At 55.0% G+C, this 24,254-nt stretch overlaps 1 protein-coding gene across 2 annotated transcripts in view; it reads right to left on the bottom strand.

The window, feature by feature from the left end:
• Positions 1-12,185: 12,185 nt before the first annotated feature.
• Ppard (peroxisome proliferator activated receptor delta) overlaps positions 12,186-24,254 on the bottom strand; it is a 63,753-nt gene continuing 51,684 nt past the window's right edge. For both annotated transcript variants that reach the window (XM_021630150.2, XM_021630143.2), the window contains 5 exons: positions 18,082-18,236; positions 16,250-16,388; positions 15,217-15,419; positions 14,656-15,106; positions 12,186-14,052 (listed from right to left, as the gene is read on the bottom strand). In XM_021630150.2, coding sequence (XP_021485825.1) covers positions 13,805-14,052; positions 14,656-15,106; positions 15,217-15,419; positions 16,250-16,388; positions 18,082-18,236 — 1,196 coding nt within the window. In that variant the 3' untranslated portion in view covers positions 12,186-13,804. The remainder of the gene's footprint in view (positions 14,053-14,655; positions 15,107-15,216; positions 15,420-16,249; positions 16,389-18,081; positions 18,237-24,254) is intronic.

Here is a 24,254-nt window from a genome sequence, read left to right as displayed (position 1 = left end):
GTTAGCGACTGGAGCCAATCCGGTCGGTGCTTGCTTGAGGGGCTGGTGCTACACTGCTGCCTAAATCTTATTCCTTCCGCACTTACTTCTTTTTTGTTTCCATTTTTGTGGGGGTGGGGGTTGCCTGCAAGCATTTCAGTGCTCCACGGTGCGTGCGGAAGGCAGAAGAGGGCGTCACATCCCCTGGGGTTGGAGTTACAGATGGTTGCGCGCTTACACGGGGATGCTGGGAATGAACCCAGGTCCTCTGCAAAAGCAGCCAGTGCTCTTAACCGCTGAGCCATCTCTTCAGTTTTCTTTTTTCCGTGTGTGTGTGTGTGTGTGTGTGTGTGTGTGTGTGTGTGTGTGTATGCGGGCCAAATGTGTGCAAGAGCCCTGGGAGGTCAGAAGAGAAAATAAAATTCTTTGGAATTTGAGCTACAGGCAGTTGAAACTTCATGTATATGCTGGGAAACAAACCCTTTCTCCAACAAGAACAGTTACCATTCTCTCTATCTCTCGCTTGCTCTCACTCTCTCTTTGGTTTTTTTCAGACATTTCTCTGTGTAGCCCTGGTTATCCTGGACTCGCTCTTGTAGATCAGGCTGGCCTCAAACTCAAGAGCAATCTGCCTGCCTCTGCCTCCTTGAGTGCTGGGATTACAGGCGTGCGCCACCAGGCCTGGCTCCCAGTTACCATTCTACTTCTCTTCTTCTTCCTTTTTCTTTCTCTTCTTCCTTCTTTCTCTTCTAAGATTTGATTTATTTTATGTATGAGTACTCTATCTGCATGTATGCCTGCATGCCAGAAGATGCAGTATAGGTGGTTGTGAGCATGATGTGGTTGCTGGGAATTGGACTCAGGACCTCGGGAGGAGCAGGCAGTGCTCTCATTGCTGAGCCATCTCTCCAGCCCCCGGTTACTGTTCCTAACCACCGAGCCATCTCTCCAGCTCCTTTTAATCGTGTGTACGGGGCATGTGCAGGTGTATTTGGGGTACATGTGTACATATGTTGTGTACGTTCCCTGGGAGGCCACAGGACTTCAAGTCCCTGGAGCTGGAGTTCTGAACGTTGGTCCCCTGAAAACCAGCCACACGGGCTCTGAACTGGTGAGCGTTCTCTCCAGCCACAGATTACTAAATATCTGGACTGTGGTGACTACTTTCAGGAAGAATGAAGACGGGAGATAAAGTGAGATGCCTTCTAACAGGCTAACCAGGCAAGATGAACCTGATAAAGAGCAGGTCAGTGAGCCTGCAGAGAGATCACTGCAGGCAGAAAAGAAACAGAGCAATGACCCCGGGGACCAGAGAGGTCACTGGGCTTGAGGTCAGATAGAAGACATTGGCTTTCCGCTCTCAATATTTTGGGAAGCCATGGCAGTATTTTGAACTAATTTGACTTTGAGTCAGAACTATTTTTCTTTCTTTCTTTCTTTCTTTCTTTCTTTCTTTCTTTCTGGAGAATGAGTCTAAGGAACTGCTGGGAAAGATAGGGTCTTTACTTATTCACAAAGGCAAATAATAATAATAATAATAATAATAATAATAATAGACCTTCTCTCTCCAGTACTGGACTGGAGCAGATTTCTGGTGTTCCAGGAAGAAGCAGTGGGGAATGTGGACCCCGAGAAGTACAGCCAGGATCATGCATGCCAGAGAACCTGCCGCACCTGGACTGCAGCCTCACTCCCTAAGGTTCTGCATTTGAGCCATCTGGGCAGAACTGGGGTGGAGTTCTAAACCTAGTTCAGGGACCCTGGAAGACTCTAAGCCTTTTCAGGTTCAGGGAGGTCCAAAACAGTATGTCCCTGTCCTCTGAGGAGTGTACAAATCTCCCAGAGGCCAAACACAACAGATGGCCCCTTAAGGACAGGGCAGGGCTAGAACATTCTTCAGACAGCACTGGGAGAGTTCCATTATGTTTTATTGGTTTTCTTCCAAAATCCTTCTACAAAACGGTGAAGTTAAAAAAACAAAAACAAAAACTGTAGAGCAGTTAAGAATGTTCCTCATGGTGGGACCCTCTCCTTCCTACACGACCCCAAGCTGGGAAGCTGCAGCTCACAGGGACTGAGGTGGAGGCTTTGCCACCAAAGCTCCAGGGAGATTAGCATCCATCACTAATATTTCCCAACCAGCAGGCCCCTACCCCTCCCCTGTTCTTTCAAGCAGTTCCTAGCTGCAGAAGGCCAAGGATAGAGCTGATGTGCACACACACACACACACACACACACACACACACACGGCCAAGGCCAGGGTACAATCTGGGAAGAACACATCTTTTTCCATTTTCCAGCTTGATGGTCTCTAGGAATGATGCTGGTCCCAACACTATAAAGGAGAGAGAGAAACCCAGAAGGCTTTGGCTTTGACCCCAGCCTGCTTTGTCAGGCAGGCTGGGCACAGCACGACACTGCCACCGTGTGGGTAGGCATCAGATGGTAACACATCACGTTTATGGTGGATATTTCTTTAAAGGAGCTTCTCAAGTAACGCAGGCTGCTGCCCACTGGACATCGCTGAGGATGCTGCGGACCTTCTGAGCCTCTGCCTCCATCTCCCAAGAACTGGGCTTCCAGGCCTGTGTGCCCAAACTCTCAGTGAGGAGTAATGAGGGCTGTACCCGCTGGGCCATCAGACTGACTGAGCCGCACCCCAGCCTCCATGGATATTCTGTTAGTTACATTTCTGTTGCTGCGATCTATAACGGGGGGAGGGGGGAGACTTGACATTTAAGAGCATTGGCTGCTGCTCTTCCAGAGGACTGGAGTTCAATTCCCAGCACCGACATGGCAGCTCACAACTGTGTGTAGCCCCACCCCAGAGGGACACCAGCTGGGGACTAGTGGCCGGGGTCAGGTGGGACCTGGTGTAGGGCCATTCAGTCAGATTTGAAAGCCTTTTCCCCAAATGGAGGGCTGGAAGCAGTTCTGGTTGAGAGTCAGTAAAAGGAGAGGTGGACCATCAGTGTCAGGCCGTGTTTTCCCAAGAGAATAGGGCCCTCCAGACTGGCAGGGAGTGCTGCCAATTTAATAGACAGTCTCAAAGCACTTAATGTGGTGGACTTTTTAGGTGGGCGGTAAAACCACCATCTTCCAGCAGGTGGCGGTGAAGCGCCTTAGGGGCTACCCCCTAGACTTCTGTCTCAGCCGGCAGACTGGGGAAACCTCTCTCCTTTTTATAAGGAATTTCTACTAGTAACGTTCAAGGAGGGAGGTCACAGATAAGCCTCAGATGTGCTTCTGTGTTCAAGCTAGAACAGTGCATTGGGCTACGTGTGGCCTTGGCTGGTGCAGCTGCCAGCTGACGGATGTTGATTGATCAGGCCGGAGAGGCTACAGCCTCAGGGAGGCCAGCCAGGGTAGTAAGGACACGGAGGAGTTCTCTCCTCTAATCCAGGACAAGCTGGGTCCTGCTCACGCTCCGGGTACTCCTGACAGACACAGGACCCTCAAAGCACACAGCCGCAAAACAACTGTCCTTCCCCTGTCCTAAAACTACCGCCAGGAAGGCTCCACGCGGTGGCCCCACGGGAGTCCTCCGGCTTCCCTTTCCTGGCCCCTACGTGACACCAGCCATGTCAACACCTGTGCTGGGAGCTTTGGGTGACTTCTGGTTTGTTTTGTTTTGAGACAGGCCGCCATTATGCAGCCCCAGCTGGAATTGCTCCTAGATCAAGCTGTAACTGGTCTTTGCTACTGTGCAATTGACTCTTCTTCCCGCCTTTACCAGACTCTCGGGTTTCTTGCATTTATGCGCCCTCTGAAAAGTTCCCAGCATTCCACACATCACGGGATCGCAGAAATGATCTGCAGCCGGCAAAAGCATGCTTCTGCTGGAGCAAGAGGCAAATCATGACCAGCTGCTGGAGACAGTCCCAAGCAGCCCCATGGCCCTACACCCGGGATTAAAATTAAAGCATATCTTATATCTCTCTTTTTTAAGGCACCAAGATTCCAGAATTCTCACTACATCAAGCTGGCCTCAAACTCTGCCTGCTTCTGCCTCTGCTTCCTAAATGCTAGGGTTAAAGGTAAATACACCCAACACATTTTTTTTTTTTAATGTTTTGATATCATCTCTTGACCAGGCTGGCCTCAAATTTGGCATGTAGCCAAGAACAACACTGACCTTCTGTTCTTCCTGCCTCCTCCACCTGGATGCTGGGATTACAGCTGCGCGCCTCACGCTGGGTGAATGTGGTCATGGGGATGGAAGCCAGAGCCGCCCTTGAGCTAGGCGAGCAGCCTGCCAGCTGAGCCGCCAACCCAGCCCAGAAGGACCTGGCTTTGTTTCCTCTTTTCCTCCCTGCTCTCCAGTAGGTTGAGTTACTCTTCATTTTATGCGTGCTTTCCTGGATGTGGATCTGTGTACCACCTGGGTGCCTGCTGTCTGCACGGCCCAGAAGAGGGTGTTGGGTCTCCTGGCACTAGAGTTACAGAGTTGTGAGCCACCTCGTGGGGTTTAGGAATTGAAGCCAGGTCCTCTGGAGAACAGCCAGTGTTCCTAACCACTGAGTTGCTTGCTTGCTTGCTCTTTTCTTTCCTTTCTCTTTCTTTCTTTTCTTTCTTTCTTTCTTTCTTTCTTTCTTTCTTTCTTTCTTTCTTTTCCTTTCTCCTCTCTCTCTCTCTCTTCCTTCCTTCCTTTTCTTTCTCTCTCTTTTCTTTCTGAAACAGGGTTTCTCTGTATAGCTCTCTGGATGTCCTCAGACTCTCTCTATAGACCTCCAGCTCAGAGACCCTCTGCCTCTGCCTCCTGAGTGCTGGGATTAAAGGCGTGCGCCACCACTAGGCTTGAGCCACACTGGTTTCTTTTTGTTGTTGTTGTGTTTTGTTTTTCTGAAACAGGGTTTCTCTGTGTAGCCTGGGCTTTTGAAGGCATGTACCACCAACGCCCTGGGTTTTTTTTGTTTTTGTTTTTGTTTTTTTTTAATTTATCATTTATTTATTTCTGTTTTTTCAGACAAGGTTTTTCTGTGTAGCCCTCAGACTCACAGATCTGCCTGTCTGCCTGAGTGCTGGGGGCCAAAGGCGTGCGCCACCACTGCCCGGCACATAGTGTTCCTTTAGCTCCGTCATTTGGCCTCCCAGGTCTCCTGCCTTCTTTTCCTCCTCATCCCCCCCTCGTGCCAGCTCAGACCTGAAATCTGGAGTTTGCGCCCCACATGCCTCCTAAAGTTACACAGAGTGTGCCTCACTTTCTTTTTCGGTTGCCTGAGGAGGACAAGGCCCCTCACCTCACCCAGCGATGATAGGCCAGACCCTCCTCACACCCACCGCAGGCTCTCCTCACAGCAGTCCTGTGCTGGTCTTGAGAGACCTTCCAGAGCCTCCCAACTGCCAAGAAGTGGCTGGTGACACCACGTTAACCTTCTACCCGCGGCTCACTAGCTTTCTCCTCACAGGAAGCCCTGCTGCTCCCCCACTCCCACCCCAGCATTCCTGGGAGCGCCTCACCTCACCCTGCCCCTCTTGCTTTTCCTCAGTCCTCAACCATGTGCCATATCAGTTCCCAGGTGAGCCTGGGGCTGCAGATGAGGCTGATGTGGCCTTGGGGATAGCCAAGGCCCGAAGGCCAGCACCCTGCATTTCCCTCTCTTCCCCTGCCGCCCTGGTGCCCTGCGGTGACCTGAGGACACCCAGGGGGCGATGCAGCTCTTATGCCATGTGCACAGGTACCTCAGGCCGAGGGTGTGGTTGGGAAAGATGCCAAAGGCACAGATTTTTATCCACACAGACGCCAAACACTGAATCCTGACTTCTCCTTCCACTGTGCTCATGGAGTGGCTCAGGCCCTGGTGACCCTAAATGCTCCTGAGATCCCCAGTCGCCCAGGCCTCAGCACCCGAGATGACCACCCCAGCGTGTCATCTGGCCCCTGTCACCTGGCCTCAGTATCTGCATTCCTCGAGGGCTAGCTCTGCTGCGGGGCTGTGAGCGGGATGAGGTCTGACTCAGCCCGAGGCTCCTGGGAGGCTGTGGTTCCATCAGCACTGTCCGGAAGTGGTCGGCTCACTCGCTTATGTGGCATCTACTGAAAGCCGACTGTATGCAAGGCTTTGCAGGGGCGGGGCTCTGGCCCAGCCCTGGGAAGACAGAGGAATCTCTCATAGAACCGCCATGCACTCTCCAGTACGGATCCCATCACCTACAGGTGCCTGTAATGGTCCAAATTTACAGGTGTCTGAGTGTAAGGTATGCTTAGCATAAAGGAAGTCTAAAGTATTTTGTGCTGACTAAATTAGCTGATAATGTTGCACCTACGGTTTTGATAGTTTTGATACATGAAGACTACACAAAACCCTTGTGGGTAGTTGAGATGGGGCTTTGTGTAGCCCACTCTGGCCCAAACTCAAAGCAACCTTTGTACTGAGCACTGGGAGTACAGGTGTGAGCTGTCATGCCCAGCTACAGTGAAATTATTTGTAGCCATTAAAAAGGTATCAAGTGTGCCAGGTGGTGGTGGCGCACGCCTTTAACCCCAGCACTCGGGAGGCAGAGGTGGGCTGATCTCTGAGTTCAAGGCCAGCCTGGTCTACAGAGTGAGTTTGAGGACAGCTGGGGCTACACAGAGGAACCCTGTCTCAAAAAAACAAAACAAACAAAAAAGGTATCAAGCGGGACTGGAGAGATGGCTCAGTGGTTGGCGCACTTCCGGTGTTCGGTTCCAGCACCCACTTATGGGGTTACAACCATCTGTCCCTCCTCACCCCAGCTCCATCCGAACAACGCCCTTTCCTGATTCAGCTGCGCACATGAAGTCATGCAGATACAAATAACTACACGTTAATACATCAACAACCCCCCCCCTAAATAAAAAGACCCTTTGCGGGATCTGGTGGTTCTTGCCTGTAAACACAGTACTCGGGAGGCTGAGACAGAAGACTGATTGAGGCCAGCCTGGGCTACAATAGCAAGGACGGGCCAAAGCATGTCTCAGAACTCCACTGGCTAGAGCACTGGCTGCCCTTGCCGAGGACCCGGTTTGATTCCCAGCACACGCGTGTCGGACCCCCCTATCCGTGACTCTGGCTCCAGGGGGTCCGAACCCCGCCTTCTGGCCTCCGAAGGCACCAAGCATGCAAAAGGACACAGGCGAGCATGCATGCAAACACCCATACACGTTGAACAAACACAGACGGGATGGTTTGAAGGAGGACGGCCCCCAGAGGCTCGTTATCTGGGCGCTTGGTCCCCGGCTGGTGGAACCGTGCTGCCAGCGCGCAAGGATTAGGAGGCGTGGCCTTGTTGGAGGAAGTGTGCCACTGGGGTGGGCTTCACGGGTTTTAAAAGCCGGTACCACTCCCTGTCAGCGTTCTCCTTCTGTCTCCTGCTTGTGGCCGAGATGCGAGCGCTCAGCTACTGGGCCAGTGCCATGCCTGCCTGCTGCCATGCTTCCCACCATGATGGCCAGGGACTCTGACCCCCTGGAGCTGTAAGACCCCCAAATACTCTTTCTTTCCTAAGTTGTCTTGGTCATGGTGTTTTGACCGACACACACAAGCCAACACTCCCCACACAAAGCAGCCCCCCCTACACACACACACACACACACACACACACACACACACGGAGACTCTGAGCAGAGCCGGCACTGTCCCCCAAGTGTCCCCAGTCACTCACTAATTCTCTGATTGACCAGATTGGCTGGTCAATGGGATGCTGCTGGGAAGATTTTTTTCAGTCAAAGTCTGTGTGTCAGTCAGTCAGTCAGTCCATCCACCCCCCACCCCCCAGCTAGACACCAAGCCCAGGGCCTCCCTCTAAGGCAAACACTCTGCTCTCCTCTCAAGCTCAGCCTCCAATTCTAAAGCTGGAGGTGGGGGCTGAGGCGTCCCTGGTCACGGGAGACCTGGGCCTGGGAAGGCAGCAGTGAGGGAAGGGGCGGCTGGAACAGAACGAAGCCATGGGGACTGGCAGTGCTGTGGAGGCCACTGAGAAATGCGGTTGGTGGGAGGAGGCCCAGGGACAGGGCCAAACAAGCCCCTGGCTTTCCAATAGAGAGCACACGCTTTGTCTGGACGGACACTCTCCTGACCCTTCCTGACCGGGTGCGGAAGGAAGCACCAGGAATCTGGTAGTAAACATCCCTTTGTGTTTTTGGCAAATGAATTCATGCTCAAGCGTGATTGTCTGATAGAAGGACTAGCGCTGCCTGGACATAAAATGGGAGAGGAAGAAGGTGAGCGGAGCAGACCTGAGCTGGCCCTCATCAGCTGGGTAACCTTGGTTAGCCCCTCCCCACCCTGTGGCAAGGAAGTCCCTCTTCCCCTGATGTGCTCAAAATTCTTTTTGTTGTTTTTTTTATTTTTGCTTTTCGAGCAGAATTTCTCTGTGTAGCAGCCCTGGCTGTCCTGGACTCACTTTATAGACCAGGCTGGCCTCAAACTCACAGAGATCCATCTGCCTCTGCCTCCCTAAGTGCTGGGGTTAAAAGCACTACCACACCTGGCTTGTACTCCAAAAAATTTGCTTTTGTTTTTTCGAGACAGGGTTTCTCTGTGTAGCCCTGGCTGTTCCAGAACTCTCTCTGTAGACCAGGCTGGCCTCAAACTCAGAGATCCGCCTGTTTCTGCCTGCTGGAATTACAGGTGTGTGTGTCAATGCACCTGGCTGTACTCAAAATTCTTACGGGACTCAGCTTTCAATAGCCAGGTTGGATCCCTGATCATTTCACCCCTCTCCAGAGGTTCTCTGAGCTCCAGACCCATACCTGTAGGATTTTGAGGGCCAGGGGCCACTCTCCCTGCTACAGCTGCTGTCCCAGGCTCTAGTGTCCAGCCCTGCAGTCCTGGTGGGAAGCTGCAGGGATGTCTAGCAGGACCTTATCCTCCTGAAAAAGGAAGCGGCCTCATCCACGCACTGGCCCATCTCAGGCCTGAAGGACCAATGTGGGGCTCCAAGGGAGGAGGCCTTGGGGGCCCTTAAGTACATACTGGAAGAGTCCAGGGATTTTGGAAACAGGGTGACCCAGGAGTCTGTCATGAGGGCTTGGGACCCCGGGCACACACAACCGAGGCCTGGTGGAAGCCTTCCTTTAGGAGGTGTGAAAAGCTAAGGAAGCCCTGGGGCCCTGGCCTCCCGTCCGGGTCACCTCGGCCTGGTCTGTGCTTATCTGTCAAGTCAGTTCTCTCTGAGTCACAAGTAATTAGATAATCAGCGCCCCAGCCAGGGGTGCTGTCAGAGATGGCCAGAGGTGGGCGGGGCTTGCTCCAGGCTCCTTCCAGCCTGCAGTTAGAGCCTCTCCTGAGTGAATCAGCGCAGGAAAGGTCACACGGGGGCTGAGCAAGGAGTGACCCGAGCACGTGCCATGGTTCCCACATCCACGGCACGTGAGATGTCGAACCCCCTGGGTGGGGCTGGCAAAGCCTCCCTTGAGCCCCATCAGGAAGTAACAGGAAAGAACAAAGGAGGGGGCGATGACCGACAGGTCCCTTGTCTCAGTGAACCCATCCTCATGACACGTTCTGAGGATAAAGTGCCCTGTCCTTCCCCGAGGGAGACACTGAGCTGGGGACAGGGACACTGGGTCCCATGGGGAACCCAGCTGCCTTTGGAGCCTGGGATGTGGTCAGGGGCTTTCCTTCCTGAGGTAAACAGTCTGGGAACTTGTGACTTGCCGTGCCAGGGTGATGGAGAGGAGGCAGTAACGTCATGATTAAAGGATGCTCTTGGCACATGGGGCTCAGCGTGAGCTTCCCGTGTGGGAAGGACAAAGGGACCTGACGTGACCTAGGTCAAGGTGCTTCGGGGCCTCAGTCTCAGCAGCTTCTCCCCACTGTGTGCCGGGATGGATGCTGAAGGGAAGCGTCACAACCGATTTCTAAGCTAGCTTCTAAGACTGGAGTCCCACTGGGTTCCCAGGAGCCAGCACTCTGAGGGATGGGCTAGCCCTCCCTCCTCAGTGTGGGAGACTAGGCAGGAGTGAACAAAGCCAATGAGAACACCAGGGAGAAAGGAAAGGTGCAGAAGTGATTAGTATTGAGACCTCACTATGCAGTCCTGGCTGGCCTGGAACTCTCTGTAGAACAGGCTGGCTGCTCCCTTCTGAAATAAAGGTGTGTGCCTTTTCACCCTGCAAAAAGGAAGTCTTCAAACTGAATTGAACAACTGTCCGCTCCTCCCAGTAGCTGAAACACTTGACCGAGAAGCCAGTGGTCCTGGGCACTTTTGATGAATAGTTTACTTTTATTGGATAAAAATTATTTTTTTAAACATTAGAGCAATTTTTAAAAAGAAGAATTAAAGTTTTTTTATATGTATTTTTATTTTATGTGCATCGGTATTTTGCCTGTATGTGTGTCTGTGTGAGGGTGTTGTAGCTCCTGGAACTAGGGTTACAGGAATGTGTGAGCTGCCATGCGGGTGCTGGGAATCGAACCCAGGTCCTCTGGAGGAGCAGTGCTCTGAACCATGGAGCCATTTCTCTAGCTCCTAGAATATCCTTTAATTTTTTATTGGTTTTCTGTGTAATAATCCTGGTTGTCCTGGACTCCCCTTCTAGACCAGGCTGGCCTCCAACTCACAGCAATACCTCTGCCTCCCTTTAGTGCTGGGACTAAAGGCATTCGCCCAGCCTAGAACTGGAGGTGCTTAAGAGACTTAAATAGAGTCGGGGCACGGTGGCACACACCTTTAATCCCAGCACTTGGGGAGACAGAGGTAGGCGGATCTCTGAGTTTGAGGCCAGCCTGGTCTACAGGCTGGTCTCCAGGACAGCTAGGACTACACAGAGAAACCCTGTCCTGAAAAAAAAAAATTGAATATAGTTTCTACATAAGTTTTACCTGCATATATATGTATCATATATGTTGACACCTGTAAAAGCTAGAAGAGGGCATGAAATACTCTAGAACTAGAGTTAGAGGCAGTTGTAGGCCTTAAATGTAGTGTAATGTAGGTAAGTACCCTTACCTGCTGAGCCACCTCTCCAGCTCGCCTATCTATCTATCCATCCATCCATCCATCCATCCATCCATCCATCCATCCATCTATCTATCTATCTATCCATCTATCTATCTACAGAGTCTCAACGTGGTCCAGGCTGGCCTCTTTTTTTCTTTCTCTCTTTTTAAAGATTTACTTAAATGTATGACTGCTCTATCTGCATGTACACCTGCATGCCAGAAGAGGGCATCAGGTCCCAGTACAGATGGTTGTGAGCCACTATGTGGATGCCGGGAATTGAACTCAGGACCTCTGGAAGAACAGGCAGTGCTCTTACTAGCCGAGCCATCTCTCTGGCCCCGGGCTGGCCTCAACACTATGCAGCCCAGGATAAACTTGGGCTGACCTCCACGCCTCTGTCCCGAATCCCTGGTGGCATTAGAGACGCCCGTTACTGTGCTTGTGGGTTACAATTGGGGGGCAGGGGGGAGGCTGCAGCGAGGACTCAGTGGCTGCATAGCACTGGCCGTTTCTCTCTTTTCCTTCTGAGATGCAGTCTAGGTGGCCTTGGTTGTCCTGGAACCCTCTATGCAGACCAGGCTGACCTCAAACGAGCGGAGACCCACCTGCGCGCGCCCTGGCTGGGTTTAAAGGCACGCGCCGCTACACCCAGCTCTGCCTGCTCCTGCAGAGAACCCAGGCTCAAAGCTGTTTTCAACTCCGGGCCTAGGGGATCTGACACCCCCTTCCAGCCTCCCAGGGCACCAGAGATACAAAGGATGCGCAGGCACACATGTAAACAGAACACCCACACACGTCAAAGAAAGAATAAAAATAATTACTTAATTACTTTTAAAAGGGGGGCCCAGCCGGATGGCTCAGCAGGTGAAGGCGTTTGCAGCTAAGCCCACTCACGCTCAGTCCCCAGGACCCGCACGGGGGAGGGGGGGAACCAACTCCAGCAGGTTGTCCTGTGACACACACCAACCCCACCTCACACTGCAGAACTCAATGGCCTCCTTCTCCTTGCCCCACAGGAGATGAAGGAGGCAGAAGTCTGGTCTTTCGGGATATGGCCAACTGACTTAAATCCCACAGGGCGCTCGAGGCTCAGGCCTCACAGGGTCCTTTCTTCCCCGGGAGCCCTCGTGCTATTGCTCTTCCCTGGCAAGGCACATCGGCATCGTGTCCTCCACACCCACGTACCGAGGTGATCCAGGGAGGAGCAGAGAGGACCAGGAAGGAGCCTATCTGGAGCCTCATTTGGAAGAGGTCTCTCTCAGTCCTCAGATGAAGAACTCAGCCGGCTTCAGGTCAACTCTTAAATACTTAATTCCCATTTATTTAAAGTTCTGTCAGTCTGTATACACTATTTATATTAAAAACACAGGAAGCTGGGGCTCCTAGCAAAAATATACATTTCAGTTTTGGGGACTTCAGACCCTGAGAGGAGCTGCATCCTCAGCACCAGACTTGGGTGGGGGCGGGGCAGGGGAATGCAGCTCCATTCACAGCCTGGGACCCCCAGGGAACACCCCAAGACCTGATCAGTAGAGGTGGGGGCGGGGAGCGTGCCAGGAAATAACCTGGCAATGGAAGGCTGCCGCACTACCAGCAGGGGCAGACACTGGGCTGGTCCCCTCTCCAAGCCACTTTTCTCAAGAACTTCGGTCTAATAGCTAAGGCCCCTGGGGACAAAGGACTCAGCAGAGATCCAGGATACCAGGGCTCGAAGCCTAGGATTCCAAGGCCTGGCTGTTGGCTCCCTGTGGGCCTGGGCAGGATCTGCTTCAGCTCTGCGTGGCTGGGCAGAGTGTGGGAGCACCCAGCAAGCTTCAAGCCACTGCAGCTAGGAGTTGGTGACCAGCCAGGCCAAAAAAAAAAAAAAAAAAAAAAAGAGAGAGACAGAGAAGGCTGAAGAGCTGCTGGGAGAGGGGACAGGGTCAGCGGAGCACCGGCAGCTCTGCCTGGGACCTGGCAGGACATCCCAGCCTGCTCACAGATCATCAACCCTAGGAGCAGGGCCACAGCCGTGCCCCAGCGGCCTTGAGGAGGGCAGGGTAGGGGCTGTGTGATGAGAGAGGTGAGCCAGGGTCAAGGTTACGGAGGCAGCTGCGGGGCGCAGGTGTGCCAGTGTCCCCCGGGAGATGAAAAGAACAGCTATGGTCCGATTCCTGGCACTGGGTTCTGCCAGTCTGGATGCTGGGTAGAGGTCAGTGAGGGTACTGATGGAGACTGGCCTCTAACCCTGGGACCCAAACCTGAGTCCTGGCATCAGAACAAAGTGGGGGGCTGTTCCCCTGGCCAGCTTCTACCCTCTTTCCTCTTCAGTGGGCCTGCGGGACCCCATCTGGAGGGGATACCCCAAGCCAGCACTCGGGCCATCAGTGACAATGGCCTAGACCACTGGCAAGAAGAATGGAGGGTGCCAGTGTGGGAGTGGGGTGCCTTGGTTGAGACGGCCTGGGAATATGGCTCCTGGCCCACTCTCCTCTGCAGGAGGAAGCCCATGACGGTGACCACAGGCTGGGACAGCAGTCAGGCCAGGCCAAGCTTCTTGGAAAACTGGCCCAGGGCGTAGTGTTTCTTTGGATGGTGTAAGTCTTTGAAGACGGAGGCGAGGCGGGACCTGGCCAGCTCACGACCTGCTGCTTCTACGCAGCTGGCCAGCATACCAACCGCCCGGCAGACATGAACCAGACAGATGCGGGACAGGCAGGGAGGAGGAGGATGCTACAGAAGGCGGAAGAGCAGGGGTGCTGGGGAGACAGCAGCAACAGCAAGTGCTGGGGAGAAATGCGGTAGAAGGCAGGGAGGGTGAGTCTGGGCCACGCGTCTGGAGTGTTGTGAGCGGGCTGGGCTCGGTGCCCGCGTGCTGGTCCTCAGACAATCTGCGGCTGGGCCCAGCTGGAGCCCGTCGGGAGACCCGGGCGGCTCAGTACATGTCCTTGTAGATTTCCTGGAGCAGGGGGTGCAGCAGCGTCTCGCTCTCCGTCTTCTTGAGCCACTGCATCATCTGGGCATGCTCCGTGACCAGCTGCCGCAGGTCGGCCATCTTCTGCAGCAGCTTGGGGAAGAGGTACTGGCTGTCAGGGTGGTTGACCTGCAGATGGAACTCCAGGGCCCGCAGAATGGTGTCCTGGATGGCCTCCACCTGTGGCACATTCATGAGGCCTGGCCGGTCTGTGGGGACACAGGGCATGAGTGGGGCCTTGAGCAGGCCAGAGGAGCCTCTTACCCACTCCACTCCGATCGGCTCCCAGGCTGCCTAGGTCCTGGCTCTGTTGCTGGCCCCACCCCTGGGTCCTCCAGTCCCCGCCCCCACTCTCCATCTGCCTCCTGCTTCTGACCAGCTCTTTTCCCGGGCCTGGCAGGGCTGTGCGGTGCCTGGCTATGACACCTGCTCTCGGCTTCACATCCTGCCTCTGTGGGAGACTATCCTGGTGGCCCTGGCCTTCGGAGTCCTTAACCCAGTTGCTATGAGGACCAAGTGAGTTAGAAACGAGATGGCTCTGGCCTGAAGTGAGCTCTCGGCCCTGTGGGCGGGTGAGCGGGCTCACCTGGGTATTATACTGGCCTAGAAAAGTGCAAAGGTCATACAGAGATCTCTCCACCACCCGCCGCCAACAAAGACGTAACGGTGTCTCCCCCTCCCCCCGCCCCGATTCCCCAGCACAGTCAGCTCCTGTCTACACCTCCAACTGTTTAACCAGACCCGGCTGGCCCTGCGCATGCGTGCCGTGCACCGCTGAGCACCGCTGCCTGAGGTCAGGCCTGGGCCCTCACCTCCGCACAGGATGATGGCCGCGATGAAAAGCGCCAGGTCACTGTCGTCCAGCTCCAGTGCATTGAACTTGACAGCAAACTCGAACTTGGGCTCAATGATGTCGCTGAAGGGCTTGCGGAGGCTGCGCAGGAACTCGTGGGTGACGAAGCCGCTGCCGTTGGCCACCAGCAGCCCGTCTTTGTTGACGATGGAGGCCAGCATGGCAAAGATGGCCTCGTGCACGCCGTACTTGAGCAGGGTCACCTGGTCGTTGAGGAAGAGGCTGCTGAAGTTGGGGATGCTCTTGGCGAACTCGGTGAGCTCGCGGACCGTCTCCACCGTGGTGCACTGGCAGCGGTAGAACACGTGCACGCTGATCTCCTTGTAGGGCGGCAAGCCGTTCACCAGCTGCTTCCACACCAGGCCCTTCTCCGCCTGCCACAGCGTCTCCATGTCGTGGATGACGAAGGGCTGCAAACCAGGCCCGTCAGGGGCGGCGCCGGGGGGAGGGGAGGCGCCCCGCCCCTGCGTCCCCTGAACCCCACCTCGGGGGGGCCCCCCGGCTGGCCGGTGACACTCACTGCACTGTGGCTGGACTTGCCGGTGAGGATGCTCCGGGCCTTCTTTTTGGTCATGTTGAAGTTTTTCAGGTAGGCGTTGTAGATGTGCTTGGAGAAGGCCTTCAGGTCGGCCAGCTGGGGGTTGTGCTGGGACCCCTCGCTGGCCGTCAGCCCCGCCACCAGCTTCCTCTTCTCGGCCTCCGGCATCCGTCCGAAGCGGATGGCTGCACAGGGGTTGTTGAGGGCCAGTCATGGAGGAGCCGGCCGGGAGCCAGCCCCAACCCTTCCCCTGCTCCCCCTTCAGGAGCCTGGGGCCCCACGGCCCCACAATCAGCAGCCAGCAATGCGGAGGCAGCCCAGGGCCCAACTCCCTGAGAACCTTTGCTGACCAGCATTCGTGACCAGGTGACCAGGGCCACCCCTGAGGCCAGCTCATCACCTTTCTATCGTGTGACTTTGTTCCTTCACCTCCCTTGTGGGTCAGGGAGAGCGGAGATCCTTAAGACTCACTACCACAGTGAGGGGCTTTCACAAGAGGCCGTCAGAGGCCAGAGTCACGGGCTGGGGGCTAACTCCGTCAGGGGAGCGCATCCGTGGCAAGCATGTGGACCCGAGGCCACAATGTGAGAGAGAGAGCTGGGTGTGGGGGGCAAACAGAGGTGGGCCCTGGGAGCTCCCCGCTGATGAGAGACTAGCTCAAAAAGCCCCACCCTGTTCTCTGGAAGCCTGAGGCAAGGCTGGCCCAGTCCCCTGGAGTATCTGATCACCCAGAGAGGCCCATGGGGTCCCAGCAGCCGCCAAACATGGTCACTCGCTGGCTCCTGCCCGCCTCAACAGCTGAGGACCGAGGACACCCCGGCCTTGGCTGTGCAGGCTGTCAGGCGAGGTGGGGGCGGCAGGGCTGGCACCCCGCTCCTGCTCGGCTCTGCTCTGCCGCCTTAAGCAGAACGGGCGCGCCACGGGCAAGAGCTCACGGCTACATCGGGGAGCAAGCGTGCCCACTCATCTGTACCAGGCGCCCTCCGACGGCAGGAGGGCCGGGCCGGGGCCTCACCGTTGTGCGACATGCCGAGCGCCAGGCACTTCTGGAAGCGGCAGTACTGGCACTTGTTTCGGTTCTTCTTCTGGATCTTGCAGCTCCGGTCACACTTCTCGTATTCCAGCTTCATGCGGATTGTCCGGCGGAAGAAACCCTGCGGAGCGAGGGCGTTAGGGGCCGGCGCTGCCCCGGCCCCCGGTGGCATGGGAGGACACACGGAGGCTGGGATCTCGGAGTGATGGGCAACATTTTTAAAAACATGTATTTATTTTTACTTTACGTGCATTGGCGTTACGCCCGAGTGTGTCTGTGTGAGGGTGTCGGGAGCCCAGTAGGTGTGACAGGTGTGAACTGTGGGCGCTGGGACTTGAACCTGGGTCCCTGGAAGAGCACCCAGTACTCCTAGCTGCTGAGCCCTCTCTCCAGCTCTGAGGAAGGTTTTTCTTTTTATTAATTCTCTTTTATTTATATGTATGGGGGTTCTGACTGCACGCATGCCTGTGCGCCACAGGTGTGCGGTGCCACGGGGGGCCAGAAGAGGGGGAGGTCAGATCTGGGGCTGGAGTCCCAGTCTCCTCCTGAGTGGCTGCTGGAAACGAAACCCTCGTCCTCTGCAGGAGCCGTTCCTCACCACTGAGGCAGCTCTCCAGGCCCCAGGGGCAAACTTTTTTGATATGAAAGAAGGAAAAAAAACTGAGTCTGAGGCCAGTCTGGTTTACAAAGTGAGTTACCAGGACAGCCTGGGCTACACAGAGAAACTGTTTCAACAGACATTAATAATTTTAAATTACAGCCCTTTTTGTTTTCACAAGAGTCCCCCACCCGTGCTTTGTTCGTTTATTTATTTCTTTTTTGTGGGCATGGGGCAAGGGCATGCGTGCGAAGGTCAGCAGACCAGAAGGGAGGAAGTGGTTCTGGGAAACTGAACTCGGGTCATCGGCTGCGAGGCAGCCCCGCCTGAGCTGCTCTCCTGGCCTTCGCCGCCCAGCAGATAGGGTCACAGCACGTGGCACCACACACAGCGCCGCACCTCAATTACGTGGTGATAAGGCTGGAACCACGGGCTTCAGGCACGTAGGCACTCTTCCAACGGAGCTACACCCCAATGCCAAATGGGGCCTGTAATGTGTGTGTGTATCTGTACGTGGGTATATGCACGCTGAGTGTGGGGACCGCAGGCCAGCAGAGGGCTGGTGCTGGGGATACAGCAGGATGTGAGCCACCACACCTGGCTGCTGGAAATCAAACCTGGATCCTCCGCAGAGCAGAAAGTACTCCTAACCACTGAGCCATCCCTCCATCCCTCCAGATGGCGCTTCAATAAAACAGTGAAATTCTGATGTGTGCGCCATTAGGACAACCCAGAAACACCACTCTCTCGTCAAAGACCCTCCTAAGACGTGAGGCCCTGGAAAGCCACTTCAGATGGACGCTCGGTCCACGGCTCACTCGCTCCTGCCTGCCCGCTGGGGCCCAGTCCCTGGGGCCGGCCACCCCCAGAGACCGAGTGGGTAGCGGGGTCAACAGCAGGGTTAGGGCTGGATGACCCAGAGCTCAGGCCTGTAAGGAACCAAAAGCTTTTGTTGGGGGTGGTTTCTTTCTTCTTCTTTAAAAAAAAATAATTTATTTAATTTTATTTTATGTGCATTAGTGTGAAGGTGTCAGATCCCTTGGAATTGGGGTTACAGACAGTTGTGAGCTGCCACGTGGCTGCTGGGAATTGAACCCGGGTCCTTTGGAAGGGCAGCCAGTGCTCGTAACCGCCGAGCCATCTCTCCAGCCCCTGCTGGGGGCATTTTCAGAGTCCCACTGGAAGCAGGCAAACCCCCACGCCCCCCAGTCTGTACCTTGCACCCCTCGCACGCATGGACCCCGTAGTGGAAGCCTGAGGCCTTGTCGCCGCACACCCGACACTCCATGTTGAGGCTGCCGCCCGAGGCCCCGTCACAGCCCATCTGCAGCTGGTCCAGCAGGGAGGAAGGTGAGGAATTCTGGGAGAGGTCTGTGGATGTAGCACAGAGGGGCAGTCAGCCACAAGGCCTGAGGGCCAGGCAGAAGGAAAGTGTAGCGCCGAGCTCAGCCAGCCCAGGCGGCGTGCCAGAGGGAAGCCTCTGTGGACTCCAGGGGTGCTGTCAGGGATTTCTCAGGAGCCTCTCACTCACTCCCAGAAGCCCTGCTGGAGCCAGAGGGCAGGCGCCACGAGGGCTTGAATGCAGAGGTTTGGGCTGTGGTGTCAAAGCTGGCAAGGACAGTGGGAGGCTGTGATGACATGCTGTCACATGACTGTCGGGAGCCAGGGAGTCTCCCCTGAATCTACGTTGAGATTTAGGGATGAGACAAGGCCCTGCCCTGGGTCCCAGTCACCTGGCTTCCACAGTACTGCCCGCCCGTCCCCTCATGCTCGCCTTACAGTCTGGACGCTCTCCTGGGACTGCAGACGCACTTCCTCAGACAGGTGCCACCCCCAAGCCCAGTGACAGACACCCAAGCAGGAGGAAGACCCAACCCAGACTAGCATCCTGCCGGCGACTCTGGCCATAGCAGGGGAGCTCAGGCAGCAGAGAGACCATGGGGGCTCCAGGCCTCATGGGGGGCTTCAGGCCTCTGGGATGCTAAAGTTTCAGGGTGTTTGACACAGACTTTTCAGTGGCCCAGTACCCTGGTTCCAATGACTGCTGTTCCAAAGGTGGAAAGATTTGCCTTCCGGCCCCCAGCTGAGGCGAGTCGACCCCTTGTTTCCTCTGGCTGCTCAGGAAGTAAAGCAGCTTTGGGTTTCTTGGTAGTCTGCAGCACCTGACAGGGATGCGTTCACTCGTGGGCCCTAGCCACCAGGGGTGAGAGCTGGGAGGGAAGGGCACACTGAAGTCGTGGGACCAGACTCAAGGTAAGGTCCAGAGCTCCCAGGACTCTGCATTCCCCACACCAGGCTCCTCCTCTGCATACCAGGCCGGGAGGAACCTGGCAGGGGCTCCCTTCTCCCCTCTCCTGTCCTGCTGTCTCAAGAACCTGCTGGCTACCCGAGTGCCCAGAATGAGGGTCAGAGTCAGGGGAATACCTGGCAGGGAGGGGCAGGCCCAGCTCACCAGGCATGGGCGGAATGCCTGGACCTGGGTGAGGACTTACTTAGCAGAACAACAGGCTGCCCGTAACTGATATGTGAGGCCAGAGAAGCGGGACTGTGGGGACGTCATGGCGTGTGGGTGGCTCTTTTCTTCCTGGCCGTCCACTTGGCTTAGGAGTTTTCCTCATATCACACACACAACATCACACCCAAAAGTATGACGCAGCCACCGGGTCCTGGAGGTGAAGGCCCTGCCTCTCCTCTGTTAGCTCCAGGTCAGAGTGTGGCAGATGGTGATAGGATTCTACCAGACCTTTCTACACACAGAACGCTGCCCCGAGCTCCTCAGGCCAAGGGCACCAATGGCTGGGCTTGCTGTGTGCACTGGCTGCCTGCTTGGATCTTATCCTCTCTCTCTCTCTCTCTCTCTCTCTCTCTCTCTCTCTCTCTCTCTCTCTCTCTCTCAGCGGGAGTGCCTGTGTCCCTGGCTAATTTTGAAAGTTTTGAACTCACTATGTGGCTGAGGTTAGCCTTGAAAATGTGTGTGTGTGTGTTATTCTCCATTGTGATCTTTTCTTTTTTCTTTTCTTTTCTTTTCTTTTCTTTTCTTTTCTTTTCTTTTCTTTTTCTTCTTTAGAGAGAGTTCCTCTGTGTAGCCTGGCTATCCTGGAACTAGATTTGTAGACCAGGCTGGCCTTGCACTCACAGATCTGCCTGCCTCTGCCTCCTTCGTGCTGGGATTAAGGCGTGTCACCACACGTGGCTTCCCCTGTTTTTGAGACACAGTCTCTTAGCAGACCCGGAGCTCAGTGCCTGCACTCGGCTGACTGAGTGAGCCTGCGGGACCCTCCTGTCTCCTAACGCCCAGCATTAGGGCTACGGGTCATACTAGCCAGCCCTGATTTGTTTTGAATTTAGCTTAGAGTATTTAAATTTATTTTAGCTATATGTTGGGGTGCTCTGTTTGTGTTTACCTATGCACCACAGATAATGTACACAGAGGGGTCAGAGGACAACTTTCAGGAGCTCGTTCTCTCCTTCCACCGTGTGGGTCCCAGGGATCAAACTCGCCAAGCTTGGCAGCAAGTGCCTTTGCCCTCTGAGCCCTCTAACGTGCCCATGCCTTGTTCTTTACGTGAGGGTTAAGTATCTGAACATACGAGAACATCTCATGTATTTGTTTGGCAGCCGCCTCAGCCCACGGCGCCGACGCTCTGAATCTGCCTCCTCAGCCTCTTCTCTTTTCTTGACTCAGGGTCTCACAACCCTGTAGCCCAGGCTGGCCTGGACCTCAGCCTCCTGAGCGCTGGGATTACAGGCCTATTGGCTCATGCCTGGCTATAGTATGGATTCTGAATGTATGCTCAAGGCTTGATGCCTGTGGTGCCAGTGGGAAGTGGGGTCTCGGGGGTCACCGGTGAGCCTTTGACAGGCATGCTGGACCCGGTCTCTTCTCTCCCAGACCCCAGGAGGTGAGAGTCTCCCTGCCACAATGTATGAAGCACCACGGACCCCAAAGCAGTGAGGTTGGCTGGCCTGGGCTGGAACCTCCCAAACTGTCATCCTCCTGTGTCAGGTGTTTTGTCGCAGTGATGGAAAGCAAACATTCCTCCCAGCTTAACCTGTGGCTCTCCGGAGGTGCCTTCCTGCAGCTGGGCCCAGAATCCCACCCGGCTGCCCAGGCACCTCCCAAGGGCCTACTCCTCCCAGGACGGACAGGAACAGAGCTACCTTTGCCAGGCCCCACCTAACAGCTCAGGGTCTTTTGGGTTGTTTGTGTGTTTGAGTTAGAGTCTAATTAGGTAGCCCAGACTGGTCTTGAACTCGAGGAGCTGCTCATGCCCCGGCCTCCCAAAGGCCACCATGCCTGGCTTCTTTCATTTTGTTGTCCCTGAGGACGATAATCCCTGCCAGGCAAGGGCACTGAAGCCGGAGGTTGTCAAGGATCCCACCAAGGTCATCTGCTGCAGGATGTGTTTGTACACCTGTGCTCCAGAACTCTCCTGGGAACCTCACCTCCCTTCACTCTGCAGAAAAGCCTTAAAATAACCTTTCAAGCTGGGCTTTGTGCTCCTATGTCACAGGTGAGAAGAGGCTGATGAGGTTAATGTCAGCTGTGGGGACGATCTTCCCTGCCGATCTGTCCTGACAGCCAGGCTTCCCTCCACAGACCGTCTAGACTGATTTAATCCCAGCACTCAGGAGTCAGAGGCAGGCCGATCTCTTTGGGTTTGAGGCCAGCCTGGTCTGCAGAGTGAGTGCCAGGACAGCCAGGCCTACGCAGAGAGAATCTATCTCAAAAGGAAAGAAAGATAAAGACCCGAATAACGTTTAAATCAGGAGGCATGAGCAAAGAGCTATCCTTCACGGCGCATGTGATGGTCATCCTAGAGGCTTTAAGGGAACGACTGGGTCCTCTCCCCTCCTGGAAGAGGGGACCCCACCTCCACTGTCTCTCTACTTAAGCTGCTTCCTGGTGACTACAGGGTAAGGACTGGGCACCTATAATTGTGTGAGCCAACACATCACACACACCTCAAAACAAAACCCAAACCTTTATTGGTTGTTGTGGATAGAAACATGTTTTTGTTTTGTTCCCAGGTGTGGGATGTGGGGCTGATTCAGATGGTCCATGGCAGCAGACCGTTTACCTCATGAGGGCTCTGAGAGGGGCTCTTTGCCAGCTGCAGACAGTTGGAATCTGAGGACTCTGGAGACGGAATTAATGCCAGAGCCCCGAGAGTGTGGAGCTGAGAGAACTTGGCCGCTCCTGCTTCCCCCTTGTGGCTCTTGGTAGCTGTTGTGAAATAGGAAGTTGGAGAGCTCCTGAAATAGGACTGGACTGGCTCCGAGGAACCTGACGACCCTGACCAGATTGAAGCAGCTAAGAGAACTGTGCCCCTTCTCCCACTAACCCTTTCCCTCTCCTACCTGGTTTTGGGGTGTTGGAAGCGACTAGGGTGGAGTAGGGAGAAAGAGATATAAGAGATATAAAGGAGTCTTTTATAAAAACACACCAACAATTGGTTCGGTCTATCTGGAAACCCCTGACTAAGGGGCAGGCGATGTGAGGATCAGAAATAAAGCCATGTGAGTCCTGGAGCTGTGCACTCTGCTGCAACCCAGGGCAACAGTATCGTGAAAACGACGCGGCAAGATCAGCACTGGGATGACATGAGGCCAGTCCTCACTGAGCTGGTGTAGGCCCCCACATGAGGACCAGTCTTGCCATCTTTGCAGCGGCATGTGGGCCAGATTGGTTAGTTACTGCCCTGCCGGAGTCCATCTTGGTTCTCAGGTGAGGACAAGCTCTAGGGGAACCTGAGTCTAGGGTGCTGGCTTCTTTTATTCTGTTCTGTTTTGTTTTACTTTGTTTTTTTGAGACAGGGTCTCTCTGTGTAGCCTTGGCTGTCCTGGAACTTGCTCTGTAGATCAGGCTGGCCTGGAACTCGGGGGTCTGCCTGTCTCCTGTGGGATTAAAGGCATGTGCCACCACACCCAGCTAACTGGGTGGTTTCTTGGTGGTTGTCCCACTTTTCATGGACTTTGAGCTCCTCTGGGCTGGTGTTCAGCCCTGTCCACCACTGCCTGGCCCACTGCCCGGCCCTGGACACCGAGGAAAGCGAGCAGGAGGTGAGAGGAGAGCCACTTATCTACCTGGCTGTGCGCTGCCGTGAGGCGGGAGGGGACAGAGATGAAGAGGTGGGGTGTGAGTGCCCACTCCTGGGTCGGTGCCCTGGCCATGTGCTTCCTTGTGCCAGTGTGCCCTGTGCTGTGTGCCAGGGTGGAGCTTGTACTGCCTTCCTCAGGACAGGATGGCAGCAGTCCTGGGTACTGACTCAGAGCAGGAAAAGCTCAGCATGAGCTGCAGGAGTCGGAGCCCTACAGCCTTCCTACTGTTTCGGGGTTCCTTCAGGGTCCCCCAAAGGGGCCCAGGGGCAAAAGCCGCAGGCTCATGGGCACCGGGGCTGTAGTGGGCAAGTGAGGAGACTGAGACTAAGGGCGGAGGTGGCACAAGGGCCGCACCCGCAGGGGCCAGCTGGGCTCCCTGTTTTGCTGTTGGTGGTCTCTAGGTCTCACTGCGTCTCACTATGCAGAGCAGGCTGGCCTTGAACTCCGAGCTCTGTCTGCTTCTGCCTCCCAAGTGCTGGGACTAAAGGTGTGCTCCACCATGCCTGGTCAAGTTATCTGTTTTAACTCTGGGACAAAAACAGAACCAGAACCCTTTTAGGTTAGGAAGGTCACATGTGGCTGCTGAGGAAGACACATGGGCAGCCTGTGGCGTATGATGGACACCCCTCGCTCACCCCATTTAAGGCTTCAACCAAGTTAGTACCTAGGTCTTCCTGTCTAGCATCTGTTACACATAAGGGTTTTGGGCTTTTTGTTGGAACAGGCTGGCCTGGACTTGTGAGTTTCCTGCTTCAGCTCCCAAGCGCCAGGTGGGAGCCAACATGCCTCAAAACTTTCAGTGTGGTGTCCTGTACCTTCAATTCCAGCAGAGGCAGGCGGATCTCTGTGAGTTCGAGGCCAGCCTGGTCTACAACATGAGTTCCAGGACAGCCAGGGCTATGCAGAGAGGCCTGTTCTCAAAAGATAAACAAAAACTTAGGATTTCAGGCTCGCGAGGCCAGTTTTCACCCACTGAGCAGTCTCACGGGTCTTGACCTTATCCTTACCCTCTCCTTCCTGCTTGCCGGTTCCGGGGGATGGAGTTCAGGTGGACGGGCTTGGGGGCAAGCCCCTTTATCACTGAACCATTTCCCTGGCTCCTCCCACTTCATCCTTTTTAGGGCAGTGCCCCATTTGTGCTCCTCTGAGCCGCGCCGTGGTCACCTCTGTGTGCCCAAGGACACATCCCAGGGCAGAGTGGCAGGGCTCAAGGGGCGCAAACCTGCCGCATCCTGTCACCATGGCGCCTGGAGCGCTCCTCAGGTCAGCTGGCAGAGTCTCTGGATC

The sequence above is a fragment of the Meriones unguiculatus genome, chromosome 16 (genome assembly GCF_030254825.1).
Source record: "Meriones unguiculatus strain TT.TT164.6M chromosome 16, Bangor_MerUng_6.1, whole genome shotgun sequence".
Classification (NCBI taxonomy): domain Eukaryota; kingdom Metazoa; phylum Chordata; class Mammalia; order Rodentia; family Muridae; genus Meriones; species Meriones unguiculatus.
Note: the sequence above shows the minus strand (reverse complement) of the source record. Positions and strands in the feature narration are given on the sequence as shown.